Source organism: Pelodiscus sinensis, chromosome 4 (assembly GCF_049634645.1).
Source record: "Pelodiscus sinensis isolate JC-2024 chromosome 4, ASM4963464v1, whole genome shotgun sequence".
NCBI lineage: Eukaryota > Metazoa > Chordata > Testudines > Trionychidae > Pelodiscus > Pelodiscus sinensis.
In genome coordinates this window covers 65,995,831-66,022,008 of record NC_134714.1, presented here as the reverse complement: position 1 = coordinate 66,022,008, position 26,178 = coordinate 65,995,831, and the positions used below count along the sequence as shown (strand labels likewise).

Sequence of the window (26,178 nt, the reverse complement as noted above, 5' to 3'; positions counted from 1 at the left end):
CCCCCAGCTGCTCTGCCTCAGGCTTCCTGGAGTCAGCAGCTGGTCAGTTTCAACAGCGGCTGAATCCAGATGCCTGGGGCAGAGCAGCTGGGGGGCTGGCGGGTTGGTCCAGTAGCGCCGAGGAGTGGCGCTGCGGGACCAACCTGGCAGCACCCCAGCTGCTCTGCCCCAGGCGTCCCCAAGTTAGCCACTGCTGAAACTGATCAGCGGCTGACTCCAGGAAGCCCAAGGCAGAGTTGCTCTGCCTCCGGCTTCCTGGAGTCAGCCGCCGGTCAATTTCAGCAGCGGCTGAATCAGGGACAGCTGGGGTGCTGCTGGGTTGGGTCCTGCAGCCCCGAGGGGCAGCGCTACGGGACCAACTCGGCAGCACCCCAGCTGCTCTGCCCCTGGCTTCCCCGATTCAGCCGTTGGTCAGTTTTAGCAGCGGCTGAATCGGGGTAGCTGGGGGCAGAGCAGCTCCAATGGTCCGGCTGCCCGGAGCACTTCCGGGTTCCTGATGGTGCTGGACCATCAGGAGTGCCGGACCATCGGAGTTTTACTGTACTTTGTTAAACTTAAATACATTCTTAAGCCCTTTCCTGAATAGGGAGAGACTTAAACTTATGCTTAAGTGCCTTCCTGAAGCAGGACCTTAATCACAATACATCAAAGTTTATTCTTTTTCATGATTAAAGACGACATTTGAGCTTGCCATACAGCAATCACTGAAGAACAGTGCATGGTATTCATAGGGAAGCCCCTCACAGCCACTGCCAGCTTGACCTGCTTGTCTGATACTAATGACCAATGACCTGCTCCTATTGCTCAAGGTGATGAAAATCCCTCTATGTTGCCAAACAGTAACTTATCTATAATTTTATATGATAATTTATATAACTAATTTCAAAGCAGTCCAAATTATATACTCGCTATACCTAGGAGTTCATGTTCAGTGTTACATTTGCTTATTAGCTTATCTATCTTCCAACTACAGCACCAATAACAGGCCTCAGTTATTGAGTTGACTAAATACAATCACCAAGCTCAAGTAGCTAGGTTCTGTGAATGGGGGGGGGGGGGGGGGAAAGGGAATCATCCCTCGTCTCCAGACCCAGGTTCAGCCATGTAAGGAAGCTGTTCCATTATTACTGCTGCACTTATGAGATTGTCACAGCCGTGTGCTGTTCCCCACACCTCATTCTGTCAGGAATATTCTGGCAATTCTGACCAGTGATAAATCCACTAGCCCCAGCTGGCTCATGTCCTACCACCATTCTGTGCTCCTTAGGATGCACAGCAGCTCAGATTCCCTGTATGCACTTCACAGCTCTTATCCTCTTTATGCAGCAGAATCTTACAAGTAGCATTGTACCAGTGGCCACCTGCAGCCACTTAGCTAGGGACAGAATTTCTCCTTATTATAAAGGGTGCAGCTAGATAGGGGGATCTGCATCTGATGAGGGAAGGGAATCCTACCAGTCACTGTCAAACAAATATGTTTGTTTAAAATGAGAAAAATAGTGTAGTGAACAAAAATAGTGTAGTGGTGCATGACCCCTAATTTGAAAAGTTTACCAGCACCAGCACTGCAAATTGCTCACCAGCACTGCAAATTGTGACTTTTGCTCTAGTGCAACATACCTTCAGAATGAGGTCATATTGCATTAAATATTAAAATGAATAATGCAGTCTGTTTAGTGTATTTCTAAAATGGTTTATTGCATTTCATGATGCAGCACAAATTGCAACTCAGATGAAGAATACAGTTTGCCACAGAAATGAGAAAGCTGTGCTGAGTAGTCTGGGTGCAGACTGTCGCAGACTACACAGGAGTCTGTTTGTAACTAACATGTTATTAATGTTGTCAAGTTTTTTGTCCAAAAGATAATTTCATTTGTAACTTTGGAGAAAATACACTTACCTGTTTCTGATTAATCTTGGTGGAGGAAAAAATGTTTTCTGTACACTTTTCTTTTTTTCACTTGGATAACTTTAAAAAACAGCTTTGTTTTTAAAAATCAAATTTTGCATGCCCATAATCTCCCTCCTTGGGTAAGTGTGTGCTTCACCATTCTTGAGTAAAATGAGATGTGAAAGAAATCTACTAGTGCTTAGCTATGAAAAGCTGTCCTTGTGTAGGAGGTTTAGAGTTGCTAGCGCAAACTCCCAGCCCTATTGAAATAATTGACAAAACTTCCACTGACTTCAGTAGGGACAGGATTGCACCCCATATTCTCTATTTACTGCTGCCATTAGAGGGTGCCATAATTACATACATTTCAGAGCTGTTAACTATGTAAATATAATTCTGTGTATGCAATTCTGTGGTAGTATTTAGCCACAAGCGGGTGATGACTCTCCACCAGTTCTGCTGTCATCATTCAGGAGGCTCCAATGAAAATCTGCCCCTTTAGGTTTCACCTGAGATGTAGAGTAGAAATTCCATTTCAGTAAATTGCAGCAATATGTAACTTCAGCTAATGTTAGAAAATAAAATTAAAATGTCAACTATTGTTGACATTGTCTCCTTTCTCCTGATCATGTGACATAAAGCTGGTTATATAGGGGTGTGGGAAGCTTTGTCTGTAAATATGCTTAGGGTTTTCTGTAATGTAAGTCCTGAAATTGTCTAGGAATATTATTATGTAATGAGTATGCATGTATTTGTCCTAGTTATTGTTCCTGCCCAGAAGACCTAGACGTGCGCTTAGGGTATGACCTGTGTGCAGAGGAGAAGGATTTCCTGTGTAAAAGAAAGAAGTATGTTGCTGCTGCCCTGAAAAACGTTCTCCAGCTAGAGGAGGACTTGCAGGATCATGAGGTAGGGGAAGTGGAATGCTGGGTGTCTACTCTCTCCTTCCCTCATGTGAGTGCTCAGCAAATGTGACTAATAAACTAATAGTAGGTGGAGCATGTGCGACCCATGTAGTAAAGTGTCTTTGTTCCAAAAGATGTTTTTTCAGATGTTTATACATTTCTCACATTTTTACCTTTGGGGTGAATTGTTCTGGAAAGAGTTACCACAAATGGGCCTGATTTTTTAATTGGAAGCAAATTAGTAAGTTACGTTTTCATAAATGTGAAAATTATTTTTGTTGAAATTTTTTCTGAACAAGTGTCTCCTCTTAGCGGTTTGGGAGATTAACTTGAAAGCTGGGTTAAGCTAGTTGCCTTTCAGGGGTCTGGTGAAGGTTTCCTCGAAATCCACATGGCTAAGATGACTACATTGTGTGCAGGTCCCAAAATGTATTGGTTCACGTACCATCTTCTTAAAAACTGATTGTAAAGTGAATGGATGGAAAATCAAGCTTTTCTACCACAAGTGATACACATACCAGACTCAGAACCCCTAAATTCCAGGCCAAATGCAAAGACTTCCATTACCTAGCTAATTAAAGATTACTGTGTCTAAATGCAATCTGTCTCAGGAATTTGTGCACTACGGTGGCATATATGAGACACACATACTGACTCCTGGCCTAGTGTCTGCCTGTCCAACGGGGTGCCAGTGCTGCAGAGGTCTTTATAAAGAAGGAGAACCACATGTGTCTCTTGTGTATCTGGCTATTTTGAAATGTGTACATCATCTCCAGTTCTGGGGCTCATACCTGTATGTTCCATTACCAGCCATAAATGGTCTTGAATGATAAGTACTCATACACATTAACTAAACTAATTAACCTGTGTTTATTGCATTGTGACAAACCTCTTCAAGGGGACTCAGTTAACCTCTCCAGTGAATGTTTTTTAAAACACTTGCCCTCTGTTGCAAGTTTCTGAGTTCCAAAAGCAAAATTTCTGTTCACTTAAGTAACTTAATGATCCGGGAGGGGGATGGAAGAGGGAGGCCCTGTGAGGGGGATGATTAAACAGCATTCTATGAGCTGTGTGAATTTTCTCACAGGTTGATAAGGAGATTTTAAAAAAGAAAGGGGGAATTGAAGGAAGCAATAAGGAAATGAGATGGCTGAGGGTGAATATTACATTTCTTGCTTTAATAAAAGCACCTGAACTTACTATGATTCCTGCCCTATAGCATTATCCTGGGTCTGGATTCTAAACTTATCCCGAGGAAAGATGTATTTGGATTTCCTCTTCCAGTTCTTGATCAAAAACCAGGGAATCCTGGATTATGAAATTTTGGAATTGACCTGGGGTCATTGCTCCATTTCTGATCCATTTCTAGTTCTGAGTAATCATGTGCACTTGTTTTGCACTAACTTTCTGTCTTTGTGTTGAACAGATTCCAGTGGTGGCTATCATGACAACAGGCGGCGGAATGAGATCATTCACAACAACATATGGCAGTCTATTGGGTCTCAAGAAATTAAATGTTTTAGACTGTGCAACATACCTGAGTGGTTTGTCCGGAACAACATGGTAAGCAAAACTCAATCAGAGATTTTATTTAATCTTCTGTCAGATGTTGGTACAAAAAGGTCTGATAAAAATATCATGGAGACGTTAGTAGCAGCTCTCCATCATTAAGATTGTAATCCCATTTCTATTATGGAGCACCAGTAGCTTTTCTGTAAGTAAGGGTGGAACCAACTTCTATTGTAAAATCTTATTTTAGCCCTTCCCCTTAACTTGCCTTTGAAATTTTGTTTTGATGCGAAAATTACCAGAGTTGGTGTAAAGATTCTGCAAAGTCTGAAGAGAATCTAACAACCTGCTTTTCAGTTACAGGACATAGAATATTATCTTGAATTGAAAGTTTGACTTTGTCTAACATTCCTTTATGTGTGTCTTGCTCAAAATGACCTCTTCCTTCTTTCCATGTATAGCAATTAAGACCCCTTTATTAAGTTACACCAGCAGTATTTGAAGAACATGGGTAGTGTTTAAGCACAGTTATTAGGAATTTGTTCTTTATAGCTTTGGGTCCAAATCTGTTTCCATGGTTGTCTGTTGCTGGCTGGAATTACTACTAGGTGGGGCTTATTGGCTGTCCAGGAGAAGCATGGACGTGCAGCATGCTTATTCATCCTGTCCACCTTATATTTGGGAAGTGATCAACTCTCCCTCCTAGAGTTCCCTGAGGTAGTGCACTTCCATTTCACCCTAAACATTAGTCTGTGTCTGTTTGGTGCCCTTTGGCCCAATGTGGGCAGTAATAAGCAAGCCCACCAACAAGGGGCGGAGGTAGGGGCAATTGCCCCAGTGCCCAGCAATTCATAGAGACCTGGGGCTCCTGCCATTGCTACTGCCCTTTAAATTGCAGGTGGAGCACCGCACACTCTGATGGCTCTAAGGGCTGGGGGGGAGGCAGCGCTATGCTCCCGGCAGCACTGAAGTTGGGTGCCTGCTTGTTCTAGCATCATGGAAGCCCTCTCATCACCACCTTGCCGTGAAAGCTGTTGGTGCCCCTGGTCATAAAAAAATGATGTCCTTAAAGTGAGTTAATAGCACTACTATATTTAAGATTGAGGCTAACTTAGGAGTGGCCTGCACTAGAAAGTTTAACCAGTCTGGTTTAACAACTGACTTTACTAAGTACTATAAAATTCACATACTTACTCTAATTGTCTCAAAATTGTTGTCTAACATGAAGATCCATAGTTGATTAATGATCCAAAGTTGAGGTCACGTGAGTAGTGGGTTCTAAGATTTAGAGAAACCCCTCCCCTCCAAAAAGAAAAATACCCCAAATATGTGCCATCAAAATGTTATGGCTCATAACTTTTTTCTTCATATCCTAGCTCAGACTGTGGCTCTGAACCTTCATAATCTTATATTAAAGAGCAGGATGATGAAAGGTTTAATAAGCAGTAGCGTTAGGATAAAGTAATTACGTCACATGTTCCTAGCAATGGGACTGAGTGTGATCAAAGGAAGTAGCTGTGGCTCTCACATAAAAATATAAGAACACCAATACTAGGTCAGACCAAAGGCCCATCTAGCTCAGTATCCTGTCTTCTGACAATGGCCAATGCCAGATGCCCCAGAGGGAATGAACAGAACAGATCAATCATCTCTGTTGCCCATTTCCAGCTTCTGACAGAGGCTAAGGACACCTGCCCTCACAGCAGGACCAAGCTTGATTGTGTTGTGTGAAGAACTACTTCCTTTTGTTTAAAACCTGCGGCCATCAATTTCGTTTGGTGACCCCTAGTTATGACAGAATAAACAACACTTGTTTACTTTTTCCACAGTAATCATGATTTTATAGACCTGTATCATATCCCCCTTAGTCCTTTCTTTTCCAAGCTGAAAAGTCATGGTCTTATTAATTGCTCCTCTAATGGAAGCTGTTCCAGATCCCTAATTATTTCTGTTGTCCTTTTCTGAATTTTTTTCAAATTCCAGTATACTGTTTTTGTGATGGGGTGACCACATATGCCCATTGTATTCAAGATGTGGGTGTACCATGAATTTATATAGAGGCAATATACTATTTTATGTCTTATTATCAATTCCTTTCTGAATGATTCCCAACATTTTGTTAGCTTTTTTGGCTGCTGTTGCACACTGAAAGGGTGTTTTCAGAGAACTCTTCACAATGACTCCAAGATCTCTTTCTTGAGTGATAGGAGCTCATTCAGACCCCATCATTTTAAATATATATTGTTTTTCTTATGTTTTTCAATGTGCATTATTTTGCATTTATCGACATTGAATTTCATCCGTCATAGTGTAGCCCACTCACTCAGTTTTGCGAGATCCCTTTGTAACTCTTCACAGTGTACTTTGGACTTAGTTATTTAGAGAAATTTTGTATCATCTGCAAATTTTGCAACTTCACTGATTATCCCTTCCTCCAGATCTTTTATGAATCTATTGAATAATTATTGTGCCAGTACAGACCCTGGGGTATACCACTATTTATCTCTCTCTATTCTGACAACTGACCATTTACACCTACCCTTTGTTTCCCATATGTTAACCAGTTACCAATCCATGAGAGGAGTTTCCCTCTTATCCCATCATAGCTTAATTTGCTTAAGTGACCTTGTCAAAAGCTTTCTGAAGCTCTAAATACACTCTATCCACATGGTCGGCCTTGTCCTCTGCTTGTTGATCCCCTGAAAGAATTCTAGTAGATTACTGAAGCATGATTTCCCTTTACATAAAAACATGTTGACTCTTCCTCAACAAATTATGCTCTTTATTATGGTTTCAACCAGTTTGCCAGGCACTGAAATCAGGCTTACTGGCCTGTAACTGTTTGGATCATCTCTGGAGCCCTTTTTAAAATTCACATCACATTAGCTTTCTTCCAGTCATTTGGTGCAGAAATGACTTGCTCAATGTGACACAGAAACCCTGTAGTAATGCCAGGATTTGAACCCCTGTGGCGTACATCCTAGGTCACTATCTGACTCAGAAGACATATTTCGTCCCCCATTTTCCCCTCCCAAGGCCAGCAAGACCAAAGAAGGACATGCATCCAGAACAGAAAGTCATATTCTAAGTACTTCCATAAAGCTGATGCTGACTGTAATGTGATGTCAGGATACTATCGTGAGTCAAAACTAACTTCTATTTATCATGATCATTAAACAGAAAATGAAATGTCAGTTCTCTACAATGGATTATCCAGTCTATGTAAATCAAAGATTCACACCTATTAATTTCAGCCTTTAAAATGCTGTAGTTGTAGGAAAAAGGAACTATCAGACACTAGAAAAAACTATTCACATGGGCCTTTTATAAAATAGTCATAGAAAAATGCAAATGATATCCCCCCCCCCAAAAAATTTTGCTATAAAGTTGAGAGTAATGCACAAACTACGATAAACACTAAAAATTGATAATCTCACAAAAAGACAGAATTTTTGTAGATTATTTTTGTTTATTTCTTTTTTTTTCTATATTACCCTTCTTCAGGACCATGTCAAACTTGTATGAAGATGCTTATTGGTCGCAGAAGGATCTAGATGAGAAAATCCGTGAAGCCCAGAAATGTGTGACTAAATGCAAGAGCAATTGTTTCTCTATGGAGCGCATGAAATATTTTAACCAGCAGTTGTGTCAGCGTAAACAAGAGGGATACAGGACAACATTTATAGATCTGTGGGGGCTGATCATTGAGTATATTTTGCATGATGGGGTACAGTATGTATTTATTTTCTCAGAGAGCTGCAGATGTTTTCTCTATAAGAATTAGGAGCAATACATTTGTGAGGACAGATTGCATGCCCTGTGGTACTGTTGAGTTATCAGCATCAGGAAATTCTATTGGAATCAAATTTATTTTGGAATGGTTAGGTAAAATACATACCATATATCAGGGGTGGCCGAACTTATTTACCCTCCAAATCACATCCAAGTCTTCTGAACTTGGATACCTGGGGCATGCCAACCTGAGAGGGGTTTCATCCCCGCTCCTGGTGAGTCCTAGAATGCTTCCCCCAACATCTGAAGCTCTCAATCCCCGCTCTCAGCTTGGCAGAAGCCTTGAGCTCCCACCCACCCAGTCTGGTAGATGAAGAATAGGGTATGCTTGGGGGGGATCCATGAGCTGTACTTTAACTATAAAAGACCCTCATGCAGCTCATGAGCCAGAATTTAGCTGCCTTGTCATATATTAAATAAATTGTATTGTGGCTGCAGGATCATTGAAAATGCAGTAGATCCTCAACTTTTTGTGATGTTAAACTGAAGGCTACACCTCCTTTTTGCAGATGCAAAAAGAGTTGCAAAAAGGATTGGAGGTGCTGATTATAGTAAATCCTGTGCATGAGCAAGACATTATTAGCAGTAGTTGCAAGTACCACCTAATTTGCAACTTTAGTCACATAGCTAGAGACGTATGTGCCCAGTTTTGCATTCACAATTTAATTACAGGTATAAAATGTGAGTGCAAATTTTACAAATAGATATTGCACTTGTAAAGGAGCAGTCACAATCCAAATTTAGCTTTGAATTATTAATTATGATAAGGTGCAGCTGGGCCACCACTTCCTGCAGCTCGCATGGGCCAGGAATGCTGAACTGCGGCCAATGAGAGCTGCAAGTGGCCGTACCTGTAGATGCTCAGGTAAATAAAGCGTCTGATAGGCTAACCCTGATGAACCTCATCCAACCCACAGGCTGCTTATTGCCCATACTTGAGGAATGTAAGGACTATTTGCTTCCAGCTGCACCCTGGGAAGAAAATTGCCTAAAAGGGGTTGGGGAGATGACCGGTTTGTGGCTCTTCCCTTCTGTGTACCAGCACACATACCAAAGCTGCAACATCAAGAAGTGCAGACTGACTACTCCTGCATGCATTGAGTAGTCGCAGGAGATCGTATGTGCCTGAGGAACAATCACTGACAATATTTCTCCTGGCACAGCATAGCTGTGGTTTAAATGCTGCAGTCTAGTTCATAGTAGAGGGACTGCTGTGTCATTTTCATGTAACTGTTTTTCTTCAACCCCAGAAAGACAACCATAAGCTCTCGGACCAGCAGGAAGCATTGAGTGAGGGTCAGAACCCATTGCCCATCTATGTGGCAATCGGTGTCCGGGACAAATATAGCACTCTAGATTTCAAAGGTAACCATGATATTCTAGTGATGTAGTTGATTATAAATCTATCAAGGTTTGATTTTGGCCATAGGCATACTTGTGCAGTTGTTGTTTGTTCATTGCTCTCTGGAAACGCTTATCGATCACAGTCCCATTTGGGTTATCTGCACTGCACTGCAAACATGGCTTATCTGCACTGCAGTCAGGACAGCAGTCATAGGCATATTCAGCCTAGCCACGATGGAGCTAGCAGAGTAGCCATGGCAGCATAAGCATCATAGCATGGACTAGTCACTTGAGTACATACATAGGGCTCTGAGCAATATTGTACTTGAGTGGCTAATCCATGCCGTCACCTGTACTGCCAGGTCTATGCTGTTATTTTTTCAGAGACCTAGATTGATCAAAGCTAATTCAGGTATGCCCACAGGTGCTGCACTTGTGCCTCATGGTTGTGTAGGCAGACTCAAAGGGTATGCCTACTCTACAGAGTTTTGACAGAAAAATGGCCATTTTCCCGACAAAACTTGAGTTACGTCCACACTGCAAGCGCATTCTTTTGATAGTGAATCGAAAGAACAGAGGGCTTTTTGTGCAATTGGTAATCCTCATTCTATGATGAAGAAGCCTTTTTGCGAAGAAGAGGAAAATGCACAGGTGCCGTGGTGGCCATTCTGTCCATAGCAATCACTGCTTGCATGTGAGATAGCATCCAGACTGCCTGGACGCTATCTTTCAAAAAAGTGCATCACTTTTTCGAAGTGCTTTTGCAGTGTGGATGTTCTCTTTCGCAAGAAGTTTTTTTGGAAGATCTCTTCCGAAAAAAAGCTTCTTGCACAATAAGCCTGTAGTCTTGACGTAGCCAAAGAGACAGGCCATGCCCCTCAAAACTTACTGTTTTGGTACAAGATGAGAGTTTTGGAGATTCAACATTTCAGGCTACTGATCAGGATTAGAAACGTAAGTGTCAAAATACCATTAACAGACCATTGTCAAAATATGATCTCGCCTGACTGGAAGAAGAAACCATTGGAAATATTTTGACACATCCTGTTTTCATGACCCAGGAGGAGTTCAGTGAATCTTGCTCATCATTATTACTTTTCTCTTCAGCCAAGAGGAGAGAAAAAGAGAACAAAATCAAGTGCTGGGCTTCTTTTCACTGCTGAAATGGAAGCACTGTACTACATCCTTTTGGATGGAAAAGAAATTAATTCCCCATGTTCTTTTAGTCCTGGATTTTCTTCACACTGCTGTTAAAAGACTTCTATCCCCTGCTAGTGAAAGAAAAAATATCTGCCTTCATTATCATCAGTGTCACAGTGTCAAATCATTTACTTTGAATCACATTTTCCAAATTAAACACATAAGACATGTACATACTACATGGCAGATCAATGCTGCCACGGTTAATCTTCTGAGGTTCAATTTAGTGGGTATTGTATAGACCCACTAGATCGAACTCAAAAGATGCCCCCATCAGCGCTGGTAACTCACGAGGAGTAAAGGTGAGAAAATGCTCCCATCGGCTTCCTGCTGTGTGGATGGTGCGTGAATGTGATTTAAGATGTGTCAACTCAGTTGTGTATTTTACTTCGACCTTCCAATGTAATGTGGACCAAGCCAAAGAGTTACACATATACATTTGTGTACCCCTAATTTATGCATGGAAACACACAAAGGGCCTGATTCTGCTAACTCCATTGATGTTAGGGCAATTACTCTGGTGTAATAGCAGTAAAAGTGAAAGCAGAATTAGGCCTTGCATAATAAACAAACAATACAATTCATGTGTATGTGCACATGCCAGTTTAGTTGCATAATTTGCACATAAGGTAACTGCACATAGATGAGAGATTTTCTAACTTTGAAAATCTGTCTCAGAAGATGATGGTTTGTAAATTATACTTTGCAAAGATGAGAGAGAAAATAGAAGGCTTATTCCAGGGGTGGGGAACCTCGGACCCAGGGGCCGCATTCATCCCCCTGGCTTGCCTGGGTCTGGCCACCAGGGCTCAGGGCTCCTCCTCAGCATTGGGAAGCCCATGGAACTGGAACACACAAAATCTACTAGCCTGCCCTCCCTAGGTTCTGGTGTACGAGGGGCATGTGGGGAGTGTCTTTCTCCTTCTCTCTTGGGGACCATGTCAGTGAGGATTTGGGTGGGTTTTTTTCTTCTTACTTGTGTGTGGCCTCCAAGTGATTTTTTTGTGGGTTAGTGGGGAACCAAAAAAGGTTCCCCACCCCTAGCATATTGCATCTAAAACTCTTCTGATTTATTTGGTACCAGTTTCCCTCTTTCCAATCATTTTGGGAGACACTTTTCAATGTATTTTTTGTGGCTCTGCTTGCAGAATGGGTTGAGTTCACTCCCTATGAGGTGGGATTTCTGAAATACGGAGCATTTATTCGCTCGGAGGATTTTGGAAGCGAGTTCTTTATGGGACGTCTGTTAAGGAGGTTCCCTGAAACCCGGATCTGCTACCTTCATGGTGATGTATTATCCTGTGAAATTTCAGCCTACTGTAATAACACAAAACCATAATCAGAAAGTACATATTTGCTGGTCTGTAATATTCAGTGCTAGTAAAATGCCTGCCAGGAAGCACATGTGTCTGAATGTGCATCTATACATCCAGGATCCTCATCTGTTGTCAGTCCCCACTACATCAGAATTGCCCGCACCAGTTTCCAAGTTCCAGAACATTCTATTAGAATAGAAAAAGTCTGAAGTTCAGGACATTTTGAATTCTCAGTCTACAGCCAAGTTTAGCTTTGACCCTGTGTCTCTTGCCATCATAAGCTTAGTGGAGATATGGGTTTATCACAAGTATTACAAACAAATAAATTGTTGTACAACCAAAGAATCCCCATTCAAGGGGAAATGTAGGACAACTCAAGGCTGGGATGAGCTTTTTCACAGACAGGTGAGTCCTGCTTAGTGAAGTTAGGAAACCCCCTGAAAAAATAAGTGCATGGGACAGTCTCAGGCTTCATGCATTAAAGCTCTGTTCAGCTTCCTGAATATTTCTACACTTGGGTTTCTCCCCCATCACTTCCTCTGTTTTGAGTGCAACATTTGAGTAACTTAGAGATATGACTTCTTCAATTAGAGTTACAGTCAGCAGCTCCACAGTATCAAATACACCGGAACTTGAAGGTTATGAATGTTTGAATTGTGCTTCTCAGACTCCTGCGGAGGGGAAGGACAAAAGGCAGTTGTCAATTAGATGCTTCCAAATGATCACTATATTGATTTCCCTTCCCTTCACAGGCATGTGGAGCAGTATATTTTCCCTGAACCTGCTATACATCTGGAGTTTGTCCAACAGTTCAGAGGACTTCTGGCACAGGTGGACTCAAGATAGAATAATTGATATCGGTGAGACATTTTTATATCTTTGCCTTTCCTTTATCTTTAAATTGGAGATTCATGCTTGTCACATAGTATGAGCATATTCTCTGCAGGAAGGTTCTTTAAACACTGCAGAGCCAGGGGAATGCCTTCTGCTGCTGCTGTGCAAAGCTCTTTTGGCTGGTCTATAAACAGCACCCTCCTCAGCTGAAAGGGAATTACCATGGCCCGTGGACTTAAAGCAGGTGGATACAAATCAAGGGGCAATATTGCTGCAGTTCTGATACCTAGAAAAACTGCAGAGTGTGTAAAAAGGGTAAACATCATCAGGCAATTGAAGGTTATTATGCATCCTGCCAACAAGGATGCAGAATTGCATTGGCTGGTGAGTCTTGCAGACTTGCACACACACAGACTAGAACCAGTTTCAGAGACCAACATGGAGGATAAAACTAGGCAATATTATAACAACGGTACCATGGTTGCTTTAAAAATTGTCTGTTGATTCAATAAATCATCCTAACATCTGCCTCCAGTGTCACTGATGTACAAGGATAACACTCCAAAAAATGATGATACAAATCAAAGCTTTTCTCTCCTTGTCTCCCCTTGTGCAGAGGAAGAGCCTATGTTACCTACAAGGCCGCATGAGATGCATAGTCACGTGTTAATTCCTTCAGGCCCTTTTTCCAGTGCTATTCGAGATACTTTAACAGATCGTCTATCAGTTGCTCAATATCACAATTTCCTAAAGGGCTTCCAGATGCACAATGACTACCTCGGGAATGAGAATTTTTTTAGATGGAAAGGTAACAGCACTGTTTTTTTTTTTTTTTTTTTTTTTTTTTTTTAATTGTGGCCTTTGAGATGGTTTTGGGTGTGGAGTTTAGGAAGAGGACCTGGGTTTGGAGGACAGTGAAGGAAATTCAATTTCTAACCCATAAGTAGCAAAATTGGAATCTAATTTTAAAAGCAATTATTTGCCCAATTACCTGAATTGTGTGAGGCTGAAAATCTTTAGTGATAGATTGGTAGGGCTTAACTCCTGTCACCTTGGGGTGCAGTCTCTAAGTTAAACTAACCAATGTTTGACAAAGTTCATTTTCTATGAACAGAAAGAAAAGACTAAGGCCTCAATCCACCAAAGGATGCAAGTGTGTGTTTAAAGAAAAGCATGTGCTAACAGGCATTGCTGGAGTGGGGCTGTATGGGAAGCAGAAGGAGAAAACTGGGTGCTCCTTGCAGGTGAAGAATGGGGTGTAGCAGTTTAAAGGAGACAGGAATAGAAAGAACATAGAGAACCCTAATGCAGTGAAGATTGTTCCTTTCATATAAAGCTATGGAATTTTATGGCATGGCCATGAAATTCAATTGTCCATGTGGGCTGAGCCCTTTCTTTTTCAACTGTTTTCTTCAAAGAACTTGCAGGTTTGCTCTTACATTTGTTTTTCTTATGACACAAAATATTTGCCTTGTAGATACTGTGTTAGACGCTTCTCCCAATCAACTGAGCCAACAACCAGATCTCCTGGGCATGGTAGATGCTGGATTTTTCATCAATACCAGCTGCTTACCACTTTTAAGGCCAGAGAGGAAAGTGGATGTCATCCTGCATTTAAGTTACAGTGCAGGATCACAGACATTGGTGAGAGGAGTCAAGTTCTCATTTGCTTTCTCCAGTGATAGCCTTTTGCCTGTAACCTTTCAATAATTAATAGCTAAAAAATTACATTATTTCAATTATTTCAATTAATGTATTAAATTAATTAATTTTTAATTCCTCTATTAACATTTTCAAGAATTAGAATAGGAAGGTGATCCCAGGAAAGAGTAAATTCAGCTTCCAATTTCAGTGTTATAAATCGGGGTGAGGAACCTAAGGCCCGAGAGTTCAGATGTGGCTCCAGCTTGCCTGGATCCAGCCCCTGAGGCTCAGGGCTCCCTCCCCAGCATTGGGGAGCCTGTGCTGGTGCTTCAGCCCACCCTTCCACACATACGCCTCCCCCCGCAGGGCTGGAGTACACAAAATCTATTAGCCTGAGCTCCCTAGGCTCTGGTGTGTGAGAGGAATATAAGGAGTGTCTTTCTCCTTCTTAGTCAGGGCTCACATCAGTGTGGGTTGGTTTGTTTTGCTTCTGACTTGTGTGTGGCCCCTGACTGATTTTTCTGTGGATCAGTGGCCCACAACCCAAAAAAGGTTCCCCACCCTGGATAAAGCCTTGTTTCAGACCACTGGTCTACACATTCATTCAAACAGCTCACTTCCATCTTCATGTGGTCTCATCATGACAGACTATTAGGGCTTAGAAATTGTAAAAAATTGATATGGTGGTAGGATTCTTTCAGTGACATGGTTTTGAGAGATGTATTCCATCTGTGGTGAGTTTCAGTGTAGCAGTTAATGACATTATTCCAATTGCCTCCTATTTTGCTGGGAATGGCTGATGCTGATTTATGAATTTATTGCATCTTCCTAAGGACATCAGTCTGTTTTGCACCAGAGCTGTAGAAGGGACCTAACATGATATACACAATGAATTGATTATGATGTCAGTTCAGACAAGGTGGTTAATACTCTGTAAAACTCAAGTATGATGCAGAGGAAAAGCAGGTATCTTCTGCAGTGTCACCTTTCTCAGATTCTAGAAATCCGAATAAAGATAAAGAGCAATTTCTGCTGCCTCCAACTAGATGTGTGCGCACGCATGTGTAATACACACACACATATTTATATGTATGACAGCCTCTCTGGAGCAGAAATATTTTACCAGCTAGCATACTACAGGGGAAGTTCTGGAAGCTCTCTTCAGGGGAGAATTTAGGTAGAATCTTAGATTTTGTGGTTAAGTTAATTAAGTTACATATAAAGTCCAGGGAAGGGTTACATTTGGATCTTTATAATAAGGATATTCATTTTGTTAGAGGCTGCATGGTAACATCAGGCTATTAACATATTTGAATAGAATGTTTTTTGTGAGTGACAACAGCTATGCCCCTACTTTTCAAATTACATGATGCACAGTATGTACACCAAACAAAGCTGCATTTTGTCTATAGGCATCCACTGGGATAAAATGAGTTTCATGCAGAAAGGATGCTGCAATTTTAGCATGTTGATACAAAATATTTTCTATTTGTTTAGCATATACAGAGTAGTATATAGTACTACAAGTTGCTAGACATATGCCTTTCAGGTTGTGAAAAAAGTAAGGTATATTACATTACTTGGGACAGAGATAATTAAAATGTAATCTAATTAAAGATGGTATCAGCGTACTGGTATACATTATTATTTCCTAACCTTTGAGCACTTAACCATTAAACCAAACTGTTTTCTCAATGCAGTTATTAGTCTAGCTTTAAAACTATTTACAGTTAGTCAGAGTTAAGGATTTCTATTTGTATCTCCTGATTTTGTGTTGAGTACTCTGGTACATGTAGTAAATGCCTTTTAAAATAGTCCATGAGTCTTAAACTACCTGCAGCCTCCCAGGTGAGCCAAGAGTATCTTAGAGTCATTGTATAATTGTAACCTCCTTTGACTCTAATACTGTTCACTTCTGTAATGCCCTAGCCTCTGGACCAGGCCTGTAAGTACTATGCAGAGCAGAAAATCCCATTCCCCAAAGTTTTCCTGAGCGAGGAAGACAGGAAAAATCTAAAGGAATGTTACCTGTTTCAAGATTCAGAAACACCAGGAAGCCCTATTGTGGTGTTTTTCCCACTTGTGAATGACACCTTCCGATATTATAAAGCACCTGGTAAGTTAACCACAGCTGCAAAGCATTTAACTAAGGATGTGCCTGGCCGGTCTACCCACTGGCTGGATTCCCTTTTCTCATTTGATGACTCCTTCTACTGGTTGGGTCCCACGGCTCATTTCAATTCCATGATGCTCTCCATTGCCTAAAATTACCATTTTCATTGCTACTTATATCATCAACTGTTCCTTGCAGTGAGATTCACAGCCCTTGTTTCAGCCTCCTGTTCCACCTTGTCTCATACCCATCAGTTTATTTTTAGTGTAAAATGTTGTCCTCATATGGCGATAGACCCAATACCACAGCAATGTCTTTTTGAATCTTTTTCCTAGGTGTGATACGCTGCAACTCAGAGATGGAAGAGGGCAAAGTTGATGTTACAAGTTCATTTTCCCCATATAATACATACTCAGTCCAATACACTGATGAGAACTACCACCGACTGCTGAATCTAAGTGAATACAACATCTTGAATAACGCACACCTGATTCTGCAGGCCTTGCATACAAGCATCGAACGGAAAAGACAACATAAGAAATAGACATAATCCAAAATGCCTGTATCTTCTGAGTTGAATTTTTTTTGTATTTCCCAGCACATAGAAGGACCAATTTTTTCTGATGATTGGTTATTATGCACCATACAAGCTACTTAATCTGGCTACCTCTGTGGATTCTCTTTCCCCTCTGTGAAATAGATGACTTAGATGATGAATTTTGGTTATCTATGAAGACTTTATTGATACTTTGTTTCCTAACTAATTTAATTGCAGCAAAACTGTTTGAGGAATATTTTAAAATTATTCCAGAAATCTAATAATGATGTTTGTAAATTGAATGTAGTATAATTTATGGCATATGGAAAATATATTTTAAACCTTTTAAAATGCAAAAGTAAACCAGACAATTTAGGTGCCATCACTGGGGGTGAGGAATGGGATAGGTTGAATGAACGGTTTCTGCCCTTATAACTTTCCTTCCCCTAGTGAAGAAGTCCACACCCGACTCTGCTGAGCCAATGAGGAAAACATGAGATGCTCCTTTTCCTATTTCAGAATTCCCTCCCACTGCTGCTAGTCACAGATTTTGAAGTTACACTGAAGCCAGGAGCAGGCCCCTGGAAGCATTTAAGCAGAAGACATGCACTCAGAAGTGGAGCATATATACTGCATAAAGTAAAGTAGCCACAATATGTAGGTGGCATTTGATCCCTGATACTACTTTGTTTCAAAAACAGTAAGGACAAATGCCCCGCACAGTCATACAAACAGGGCAGTGAATGGCTTCTAATGGTGTAATGAGCCCTCATAGACTTGCTTGAATCAGACACATAGGTAGAGTAGCATCTTACAGAGTAAAACTCTGTTCCTGCTTCACCCTACTGGTAGCTTGTGGTGGGCAGCACCTGCAAAAAGAGTGGTGTTAGCAGACCTATATGTGGAACCAAGTCCCCACAACACTGAAAGGGCTCACCAGGGGGTTGCATTAAAAAAAATCTTTTTCCTTAACAAAAAAAAAAGTCTCTTTCTACTACTGTGAAAGCACCTGGTGTTAGCTGTAAAATGACAAACATACTGTAGCAGTTGTTGCATTCCAAAACCAAAATATGTTGACAGTAATTCCCATTTTACCGATAAACTTTGTGTCCTGATGCTGCAAGTCTACAGCTCAGGGCCCAGACATCGCTTACTAAGAATTCAGAGTTGTGATCAAATGTGTGGTTTTTGTTCTTTTCTGCAATACTTGCTATAGTAAGATCACAAGCTTTAATCTGAAATAGGGTGCTGTGTGAATGCCACATCAGCAGCAGAAATACCACTCATTTGAACTTTCAGTCTCTGTTGTGAAGGAAATGACTGGTTGTTTTTAGCCATAATACTTGTGTCATCACCATTTGGGATGAAATGTTAGTTATAAGCAATATTTCATGTTTTTGTATGTTGCACAATAAAGGGTTGTTTGCAAAAAGTAAAATCAGTCTCTGCTGATATATTCAACTGATACACTTCAGAGACAAATGTTATGATCACATCATGTTCTTTAACCCAATGCAGCTATTATTGGAACAAAGAGCATAACAAACAAAGTCTTGATATGAGTATAGTGAATAAAGGAACAAACTATTCACAGTTACCTCAGTATCAGCTATCTTTTTGAACAGCCTAATATGTGAGTTGAGTTCGCTTTAGATAAACTACTCTGTGGAAACTATTTTACAATTTTGTTTGGGCTAATAAATTTGAGCAGATCCAACTTGTCACCAAAGAGAGGTATATACTCCAACAGTTCCGGTTCTTGGGCTGGTTATGCCTAGGTTCCAGGGACTGAATCTACTGCTGCTGTCATAGATGCTGATCTGGAATCTAGTTCAGGGGTGGCCAAGCAGTTAGAGACAAAAAGCCAAAATTGCCGTGGATAGAGTGCGAAGAGATACGTATTTGTAATGAGCTTGGGACAGCAACATGGCCACCTGCTGACTTAGAAGAGGAAGTGCCCTCTATGACTCCTTGGTGGGCAGGTCCAACCACAACCAGAGGCCTGGTCTGGGGCTACAAGAGCCATGGGCTCAGTCGGAGACAAGCAGCCAAGCCAAGCAGACTCCTAGTGCTGGTTCCCACAGCATAGGCCTCAGCCGTGCTACCCCCGGCCCAAGGATGGGGTTGGGCCACCTGGACCCCTGCCAATCCCAGAGCCCTGGCCTGCACTGCGGAGACACCGGCTGCCACCTGAACCCATGCGGACCCTGCCAGAACCCTTGCTGGGCACCAACAACTGGGCTGGCCCACCAGGAGCCCTGCCTGAACCAGAGCCCATGGATACCCTGCCAGCCCCGCCGTTGCCCGAGGATCCATCGTCCTGTCGCCAGAATTGGTTAGGCCCACGGGGGGGGGGGGGGGGGTTGGAAAGTGGACCAGGGACAGCCAACCCTGGGACGGCTGAAGAAATGGAGGTCAGGTGGGCAGTGCACTGTGGCTCGGACCCCCACTGACCCACCAATCTGGACGGCATGTTATGGCCTGGAGTCCCGCCGGTCCGGTGGCTGCTGCCTTGCCACTGTTAGGGCCCTGGGTTGGGACGCAGTGGAGTAGGAAGGGCCCGTGTGCCCCCCGCTACCAATTCCTCAGGGTGGCAGGTTACCCCCTGTGCAGAATGAGGAGACCCGACCGCCTGTACGGCTGGGACCCAACCAGAGCTTTGACAGACACTTGTCGCCTTGACCCAGGACTGCGCCTTTAACTGTGAACTGGTGACTATTTTTATTAATCCCGTGTCTGTCCGCCCGCCCTGACCCCGGACGGAGCCTCACAAACTATCATTCAGCTGAGGCATGCCTCATGGACTTGTGGGTACTTTAGAGAGTCAGCGGTGCCCCACTCGCTGACGTAGGACCCTTTTACAGTATTATATATTTATTTTTATATATCTATCTATAGAAAGATAGGTAGATATAGTACACAAATATAGTGATAAAAACATTACAGAACATTTCGTACAAAAACCAATAAAAAAGTCTCTAGTCACTTAAAAAATTCACGGCCAGTCCATAGACTGTCAGAGAACTTGACAAAGAACAAACATCAAATTAAAATAGAAAAAAACCTTTAAAAATACAGTAATATTCGCTCGTGAAAAAAAAAAGCATCTCCACCATATATTTTAAATTTAACACTACTACCCTATTATGTCCTGTGAGTTTTTTTAAAAATTAAACTGAATTGGGAGTTAAATTAGCACAATTTGAAGTGTCTGTTTCACTCCAGCTTGTTGATCTCTGGTATGGTTTCCACATTTTTTTTTACTTATGAAGATTATGGCTTTTTTATAGTTCTAAAAAATCAGGTCGGTCCCAGACTGCAAATATGAGAGGTTTAAAAACAATAAGGGAGAGACTTGTATGTCAGAATAATTGCTTCAGCCTGGCAAACAGCAGCTTTTGAATTTTCTTTAAAGAAACCCAGTGTAAACCAGGTACATGCCGATTCTTTTTTTGCCCTGGAATTTAAATATGACATCTGTGTTGTCTGCCTTATTCTGCATACATGAAGACTTGGAGTTTAAGGTGCTTCAGCCTCCCACTCTAACCCAATGCCCCACACCTCCCCCAGAGCCAGGCACAGCCCCCCCCCCTTCCCCCAACCTAATGCCTGGGTCCCGGAGCTGCTGCCGCCATGTGCTTCTCCCTCCAGGTGCTGGGGCGCATGCATAGAGCGGCTGGCTGTGAGCAGGCGCTGGGATGCGAGCACAGAGTGGTTGGCCATGAGTAGTCTGGGCGCGCAGCTCAGAACCAGCAGGAGCTGCATTTCTTTAATCAAAGAGCCCATATAGCTCGAGAGCCGCGGGTTGGCCACCCCTGATTTAGTTCCACCACCTCCATCTTGGTCTGTAAGATGGGTTATCAGGGACAGAGACTGGGCTCTTGTAGAAGACTCTGGAACAGGCTGGAGGCCTGTTTAGCCCAGCTGTAGGTTACCAGGAGAACCAGAGTATGAAACCAGAGTGTGGGCTTTTGAATTGGGAGCAGTAGATCCAGACATTGGAACATAGCTTAAACCATCTAAGAACTGAAAATGGAGCAACCAGTGCCAGGATCATCACCAGCACCAGATCCAGGGCTTGCAATCCCATCAGTGTCAGAGGAGCCAATGCCTACACACCATGCAGCTGAAGCGGAGCCCACAACATCAGCAGAAGCAGCAGTAGAGGGCCCCATAAAGCCTGCACCTGCAGCAACAGCTGAACCTGTGCAAGAGGCTCCGCCAGAGCCTGTAACACAACCCAACACAGCAGCAAAGAGATGTACAACAAACACCAATCTAAAGAAAATAACCTAATTGCAGTTTCAAGACTTAGTCCATCCCTAGGCATGGATGTATGTCCTGAGTTCTCCATGTCTGGCTCCCTGACTCCTTCCAGGGGCCCTGCCCTAGCACATAGGAACAGGAAGGGCTGCTGCTTCCAATTCAAAAGCCCATAGTCTGTTTTCATTGGCTCTCCCGACTTCCTGCCAACTCACTTCCTGGTTCCCTAAGCATTCCTGGGTATCTTAGGACTCATTGTCTGTGGTTTTAAAGTTTCAGAGGGGTAGCCGTTTTAGTCTGTAACTGGAAAACATAAAAAACAACAAATAGTCTTGCAGCACCGTAGAGGCTCACAAAAAATGTAGATGGTATCACGAGCTTTTGTGGGCACAACCCACTTCTTCACATGAATGGAGTACGTCTATGGTTTGAACCCTTACAGGCAAAACAGGGTTAGATCTAAAGAGTGAATTCTACTTTAGCTAATTGAATGGCTGGTCCTCAAATTGTTGCCCATGGCCAGTTTGAAGTGTGGCAGGAAGTTCTGGTCATCCACCTCCCGTCAATCAAGGAGAAAGCCAGATTGCAGTCCATCATCTCAAGTCTGGAAAGAACCAATGATTTCAGTTATTTACACCTGAAATTTCATGATGTTGTAATTTGGGTCCTTACCTAAAAAGGCGTAGGGTGTGTGTGTGTGTGTGTGTGTGTGTGTGTGTGTGTGTGTGTGTGTAAGGGAGTCATACGCCTATTGTAGGGGGGTAGCAGTACTGCTACCCTTACTTCTGCATGTGACAGTACTGACTTGAGACCTGGGCATCTGGAAAGAAGTGGCTGCTGGCCAGGAGCCCAGCTCTGAAAGCAGAGCAGCCAGCAGCAGTGTAGAAAAAAGGATGACATGGAATGTTATTGCCACCCTTACTTCTGTGCTGCTGCCAGCATAGCTGGGCCCTTGATCACCAGCCACCATTCTCCAGCTGCCCAGTTCTAAAAGCAGCAGCACAGAGGTAAGGGTGGCATGATATGGTATTACCACCCTTACTTCTGTGATGCTGCTGTCAGAGCACTGCCTTCAGCACTGCGAAACTGGCCAAAAGCCACCTCTCTCTTGCCACCAAATTTTAAAGGTAGATGTCTGCAACAGCACACAAGTAAGAGTAGCACTATCATGACCCTTCCTAAAATAACTTTGTGACTATCATGCAACTCCCTTTTGGGTCAAGACAACCAGTTTGAGAAATGCTGGTCTTCCACATTAATTCTTTATAGTATAGAGTAGAAGCACATACACACACATACGGATTTCCACAGCGGGAGACAAGATTTCACAGTCTGTAATACAGGGTGGGCAATAACTTTTGATGGGAGGCTACACCAAGAATTTGGAAAGTGGTTGAGGGACACACTCTTCCATGATATGAATGGAGGAGGTGTGGGGTCTGAGATAGAGGTTGGGTGAAGGAGGTGGTTGTGACCTGGGGTACTGAACTCGGGTTAAGGGGGTTGGATTGTGACCTAGGGCAGGGAATTGGGTACAGGAGGGGGTGCAGGTGATTGAGGTGATGAGAAGATGGTTGAATTTAATATGCTCTGTGCAGCATTTTTAATAAACTTCCATCAGGCCTTTGATTCAGTTCATGAAGCAAGCTTGTGGCATCTGACCAGGCTACTTAGTGTCCCTGGGTTGATAGAAGAGCTCTATAATGGAACAAACACCTGTGTTTTAATTAATGATAGATACATGACATCATTTTCTGTTTCCATGGGAATTTAGTCAAGCTGCATCAGAATGTTCAGCCAAACCATTTTGAGGACCTAATTAAATATTGAGGCTCTCTCCAGGAAGGTTATGTCCCTTTGGGATTTGCCTTGATTGGGATTTAATACCAGTTAATTGATTGATTGCCATTTTATTCAAGGTCACTAACACATTTATAAATGTTAGTCCAGATGCTCCACAAACATGTGTATAGTAGCCTAAATCACAATGGTTTGTGTCTTAGAAGATTCATGCAGAGTATCAAGACTAGTTTTTGCAGATGTGTTAGTTAATTGATTGCTGAGTAAATTTTCATTAAACAGGGCCACCAATTTTACCCTAGACATAGCCTAAGGGCTTGGTTTTCTAATTCCCTGCACATTGAGGAGTCAATTATATTATTGCCAAGTGGATGTAGAATGCTGCTAGTTCAAAATAGTACTGATTTATACCCATTTTGCCCTGCTATAATAACTGCAAATATGCAGAACAATAGAGAATCAGGCCCTAACTATTCATTAGGAGGTTGCCAACATGCATTATTAAACAAACTAAAATTTAAGGAAAACGATAGTAACCAAATATAATACATAACACTAGAAATTGGATTTTGTTCTGAGCTTTTTTGCAGCAGTAGTTAATGTTTTATACAAGAACATGAGCTAAGGCAATCTTCCCATTCTGCAGAATTTCCCCATAACAGTAGTGTTCCCATCAAATGCTCCTTTAAAGCACAAAATGTCCTTAAGTATAATTAAGATCTGTTGGTTGAAGAATTTTTCTTTAAAAATTTAAGCTAATTAGACCGAAGAAGGTCACAATCAAAAACATTTCTAAATGATTGAAGTCAAATAGTCAGTTGACCCAAAATGAAAAAAAGGGGGGCTTCTATGTATATTTTTGAGATTTCAATTTTTCATACTGATTTGAAGTGAAAATAGTCTGACAGGAAAACTGTTTTCTGTCCACCCACTCCACTTCTCAGCAAGAGGGATTACAGATTGCAACCTACATAAAAAGTGCATTTCATAACCCTATATTATTGTAGCTTGTATTCAGAGAAATTGCACAAGCAGGTAGGTGTAATGCTCTTCAGTGTTTTGAAATAAAGTAGCTCATAGCAAGAATTACCATATTGTGCTGATTATAGCAGGCAGGGAAAGACTCTGCTTATGTAACAGATTTTAATGTAATTATTTGTAATACTAGCTACACCTATGTTTCAATAAGTCTGGCAATATGTACGCAGTTTTTCATACCTGGAAATTCTACATTTGGACAACCTGCTGCTCCCCTCCAGACAAGCCAGAAAGACAATACAGGAATCACAGTTGTAGCTGATTTGTCAAGTAACCAGTAGTTCTGTTCTTTTACAGAGTAACAAACCCTGATGAATTTCAAATCTTTGCATAAGTGATAGAATTCTCTTCAAGTTCTGGGCCACCACTGAAAAAAATTAATAACCCACCCTGACTGTAGGAAAGGTCGCATAATTATCTGGAATGGTCACAAGTCATTTGCTAGCTTTCTGCTCCTCCCTGATGCCAAGTGAATGAACAGGCCCAAGTGAAAAAACTGCCCAACTGTGTAGGTAGGGTATATTCTGAAGAAGTTGGCCTCTGATTTAGATTTTAAGTCCTTGTTTCCAGAGACTATGTCTGTAACAGTTAGAATAATTCATCATGAAGCTGTTGAACCAGGTAATTCAGACATCATCTTGACCTTATCCTTTGAACTCCTGATCATTACAGCAGTGATTCAAGCAGTAAAGACAGATGCACAGGTTACGTTGTTCAAGTAATTGATTTTTTTTTAATTTGGTGGCTGAACTAAAAAATAATTTAAAAATATTGTTTCTGTTCAACTAAAACATTTAGTAGATCCTAAATGAAATTTTTTGTTTCCTTTTTGGGTTTTCTTCACCCTTTTAGAAAAACTTAAATTGAAGTAAAATTCAAAGCAAAAAAATGCTCGCGGTCAAAAAATGGAAATATTTCATCTTCAAAACATCAATGCAAAATACTACATTTTTCTCTTTGACTGAACCAATTCAGTGAATTCAATATAAATTAACAAAATACTTCAGTTGACCCTAATATGCATTTTTTTCCGATGGGAAAAAAGTTTGGGATGAAGAATTTGCCCAGCTCCAATTTTCAGTCAACACAAGCCATCAAATTAAAGCATTCCAATAACTCTATTTGCAGCCAGCCACTTTGCTTCTTTCAGGAGACAAGCTTAAGTATTTTTTTCACAACAAAAAACACTCCTTTTTTCCCCCCACTGTCTTGCGAAGGTGCTAAATACCCCACTATTCCTGGACACCCAGCTGCCCCTCTCATTTCTCTATGCCCTATATAGAGTTCAGGCAGATCTACACATAAAATGCTACAGCAGCGTTGCTGCACTACAGTAGCACTTCAGTGAAGACGTTACTTGTGCTGATGGCAGAGCTTCTCCCATTGGCATAGTTAATCCACCTCCATGAGAGGCGGTAGCTATGTTGATGGGAAACGCTCTCCCACTGACATAGGACTGTTTACCCTGGGGGATAGGTTGGTATAACTGTATCGTTCAGGGATGTGGATTTTTCACACTCCTGAGTGATGTCGTTATACTGAACTAACTTTATAGAGTAGACCTGCCCTTCCTGATTCACCATATTTCCTGTCTCCCTAGAGACAAGCATGACAGCCATGTAGGTGAAGGGTCTTGGGGAGACTCATAACAGTTTTAAGCAGTTCAATTCAAGAGAACAGCACTTTCTTGTCTGCTAATTGGTTATCACTGTCTACAACCAGAGATACTTGCATTTTGGTGGTGCTCAAAATGCAGTTTGCAAAGCACTTTTTGGGGATCCCTTTGAGAGGAAAGAGTACAGTATAAATGACCAAAAAAAGTTGTTTATTACCCAAAACACTATCACTGGGAAGAATAGAGCTCTGTGGTTTCAGCATCTTTTGTCCTCCTGATACTCCATCTGCAAAGGAAATCATCCCTCTTTGCAGTCACTCAAACGATTCACTCTCAGTGTGAGGAAACGAGAGAAGATTCTTTTGATTTGAGACAT

At 41.9% G+C, this 26,178-nt stretch overlaps 1 protein-coding gene across 5 annotated transcripts in view; it reads left to right on the top strand.

The window, feature by feature from the left end:
- LOC102452501 (cytosolic phospholipase A2 epsilon) overlaps nt 1–18,587 on the top strand; it is a 39,888-nt gene extending 21,301 nt beyond the window's left edge. For 3 of the 5 annotated variants that reach the window (XM_006130366.3, XM_075927207.1, XM_075927205.1), the window contains 10 exons: nt 2,653–2,800; nt 4,223–4,359; nt 7,810–8,032; nt 9,348–9,462; nt 11,790–11,927; nt 12,710–12,817; nt 13,408–13,599; nt 14,269–14,435; nt 16,365–16,551; nt 16,884–18,586. In XM_006130366.3, the coding sequence (XP_006130428.2) occupies nt 2,653–2,800; nt 4,223–4,359; nt 7,810–8,032; nt 9,348–9,462; nt 11,790–11,927; nt 12,710–12,817; nt 13,408–13,599; nt 14,269–14,435; nt 16,365–16,551; nt 16,884–17,092 (1,624 nt within the window). In that variant the 3' untranslated portion in view covers nt 17,093–18,586. Of the gene's footprint in view, nt 1–2,652; nt 2,801–4,222; nt 4,360–7,809; nt 8,033–9,347; nt 9,463–11,789; nt 11,928–12,709; nt 12,818–13,407; nt 13,600–14,268; nt 14,436–16,364; nt 16,552–16,883 lie in introns of all 5 variants that reach the window. The other 2 variants (XM_075927206.1, XM_075927209.1) reach the window with 2 other exon arrangements.
- Nucleotides 18,588–26,178: the final 7,591 nt, after the last annotated feature.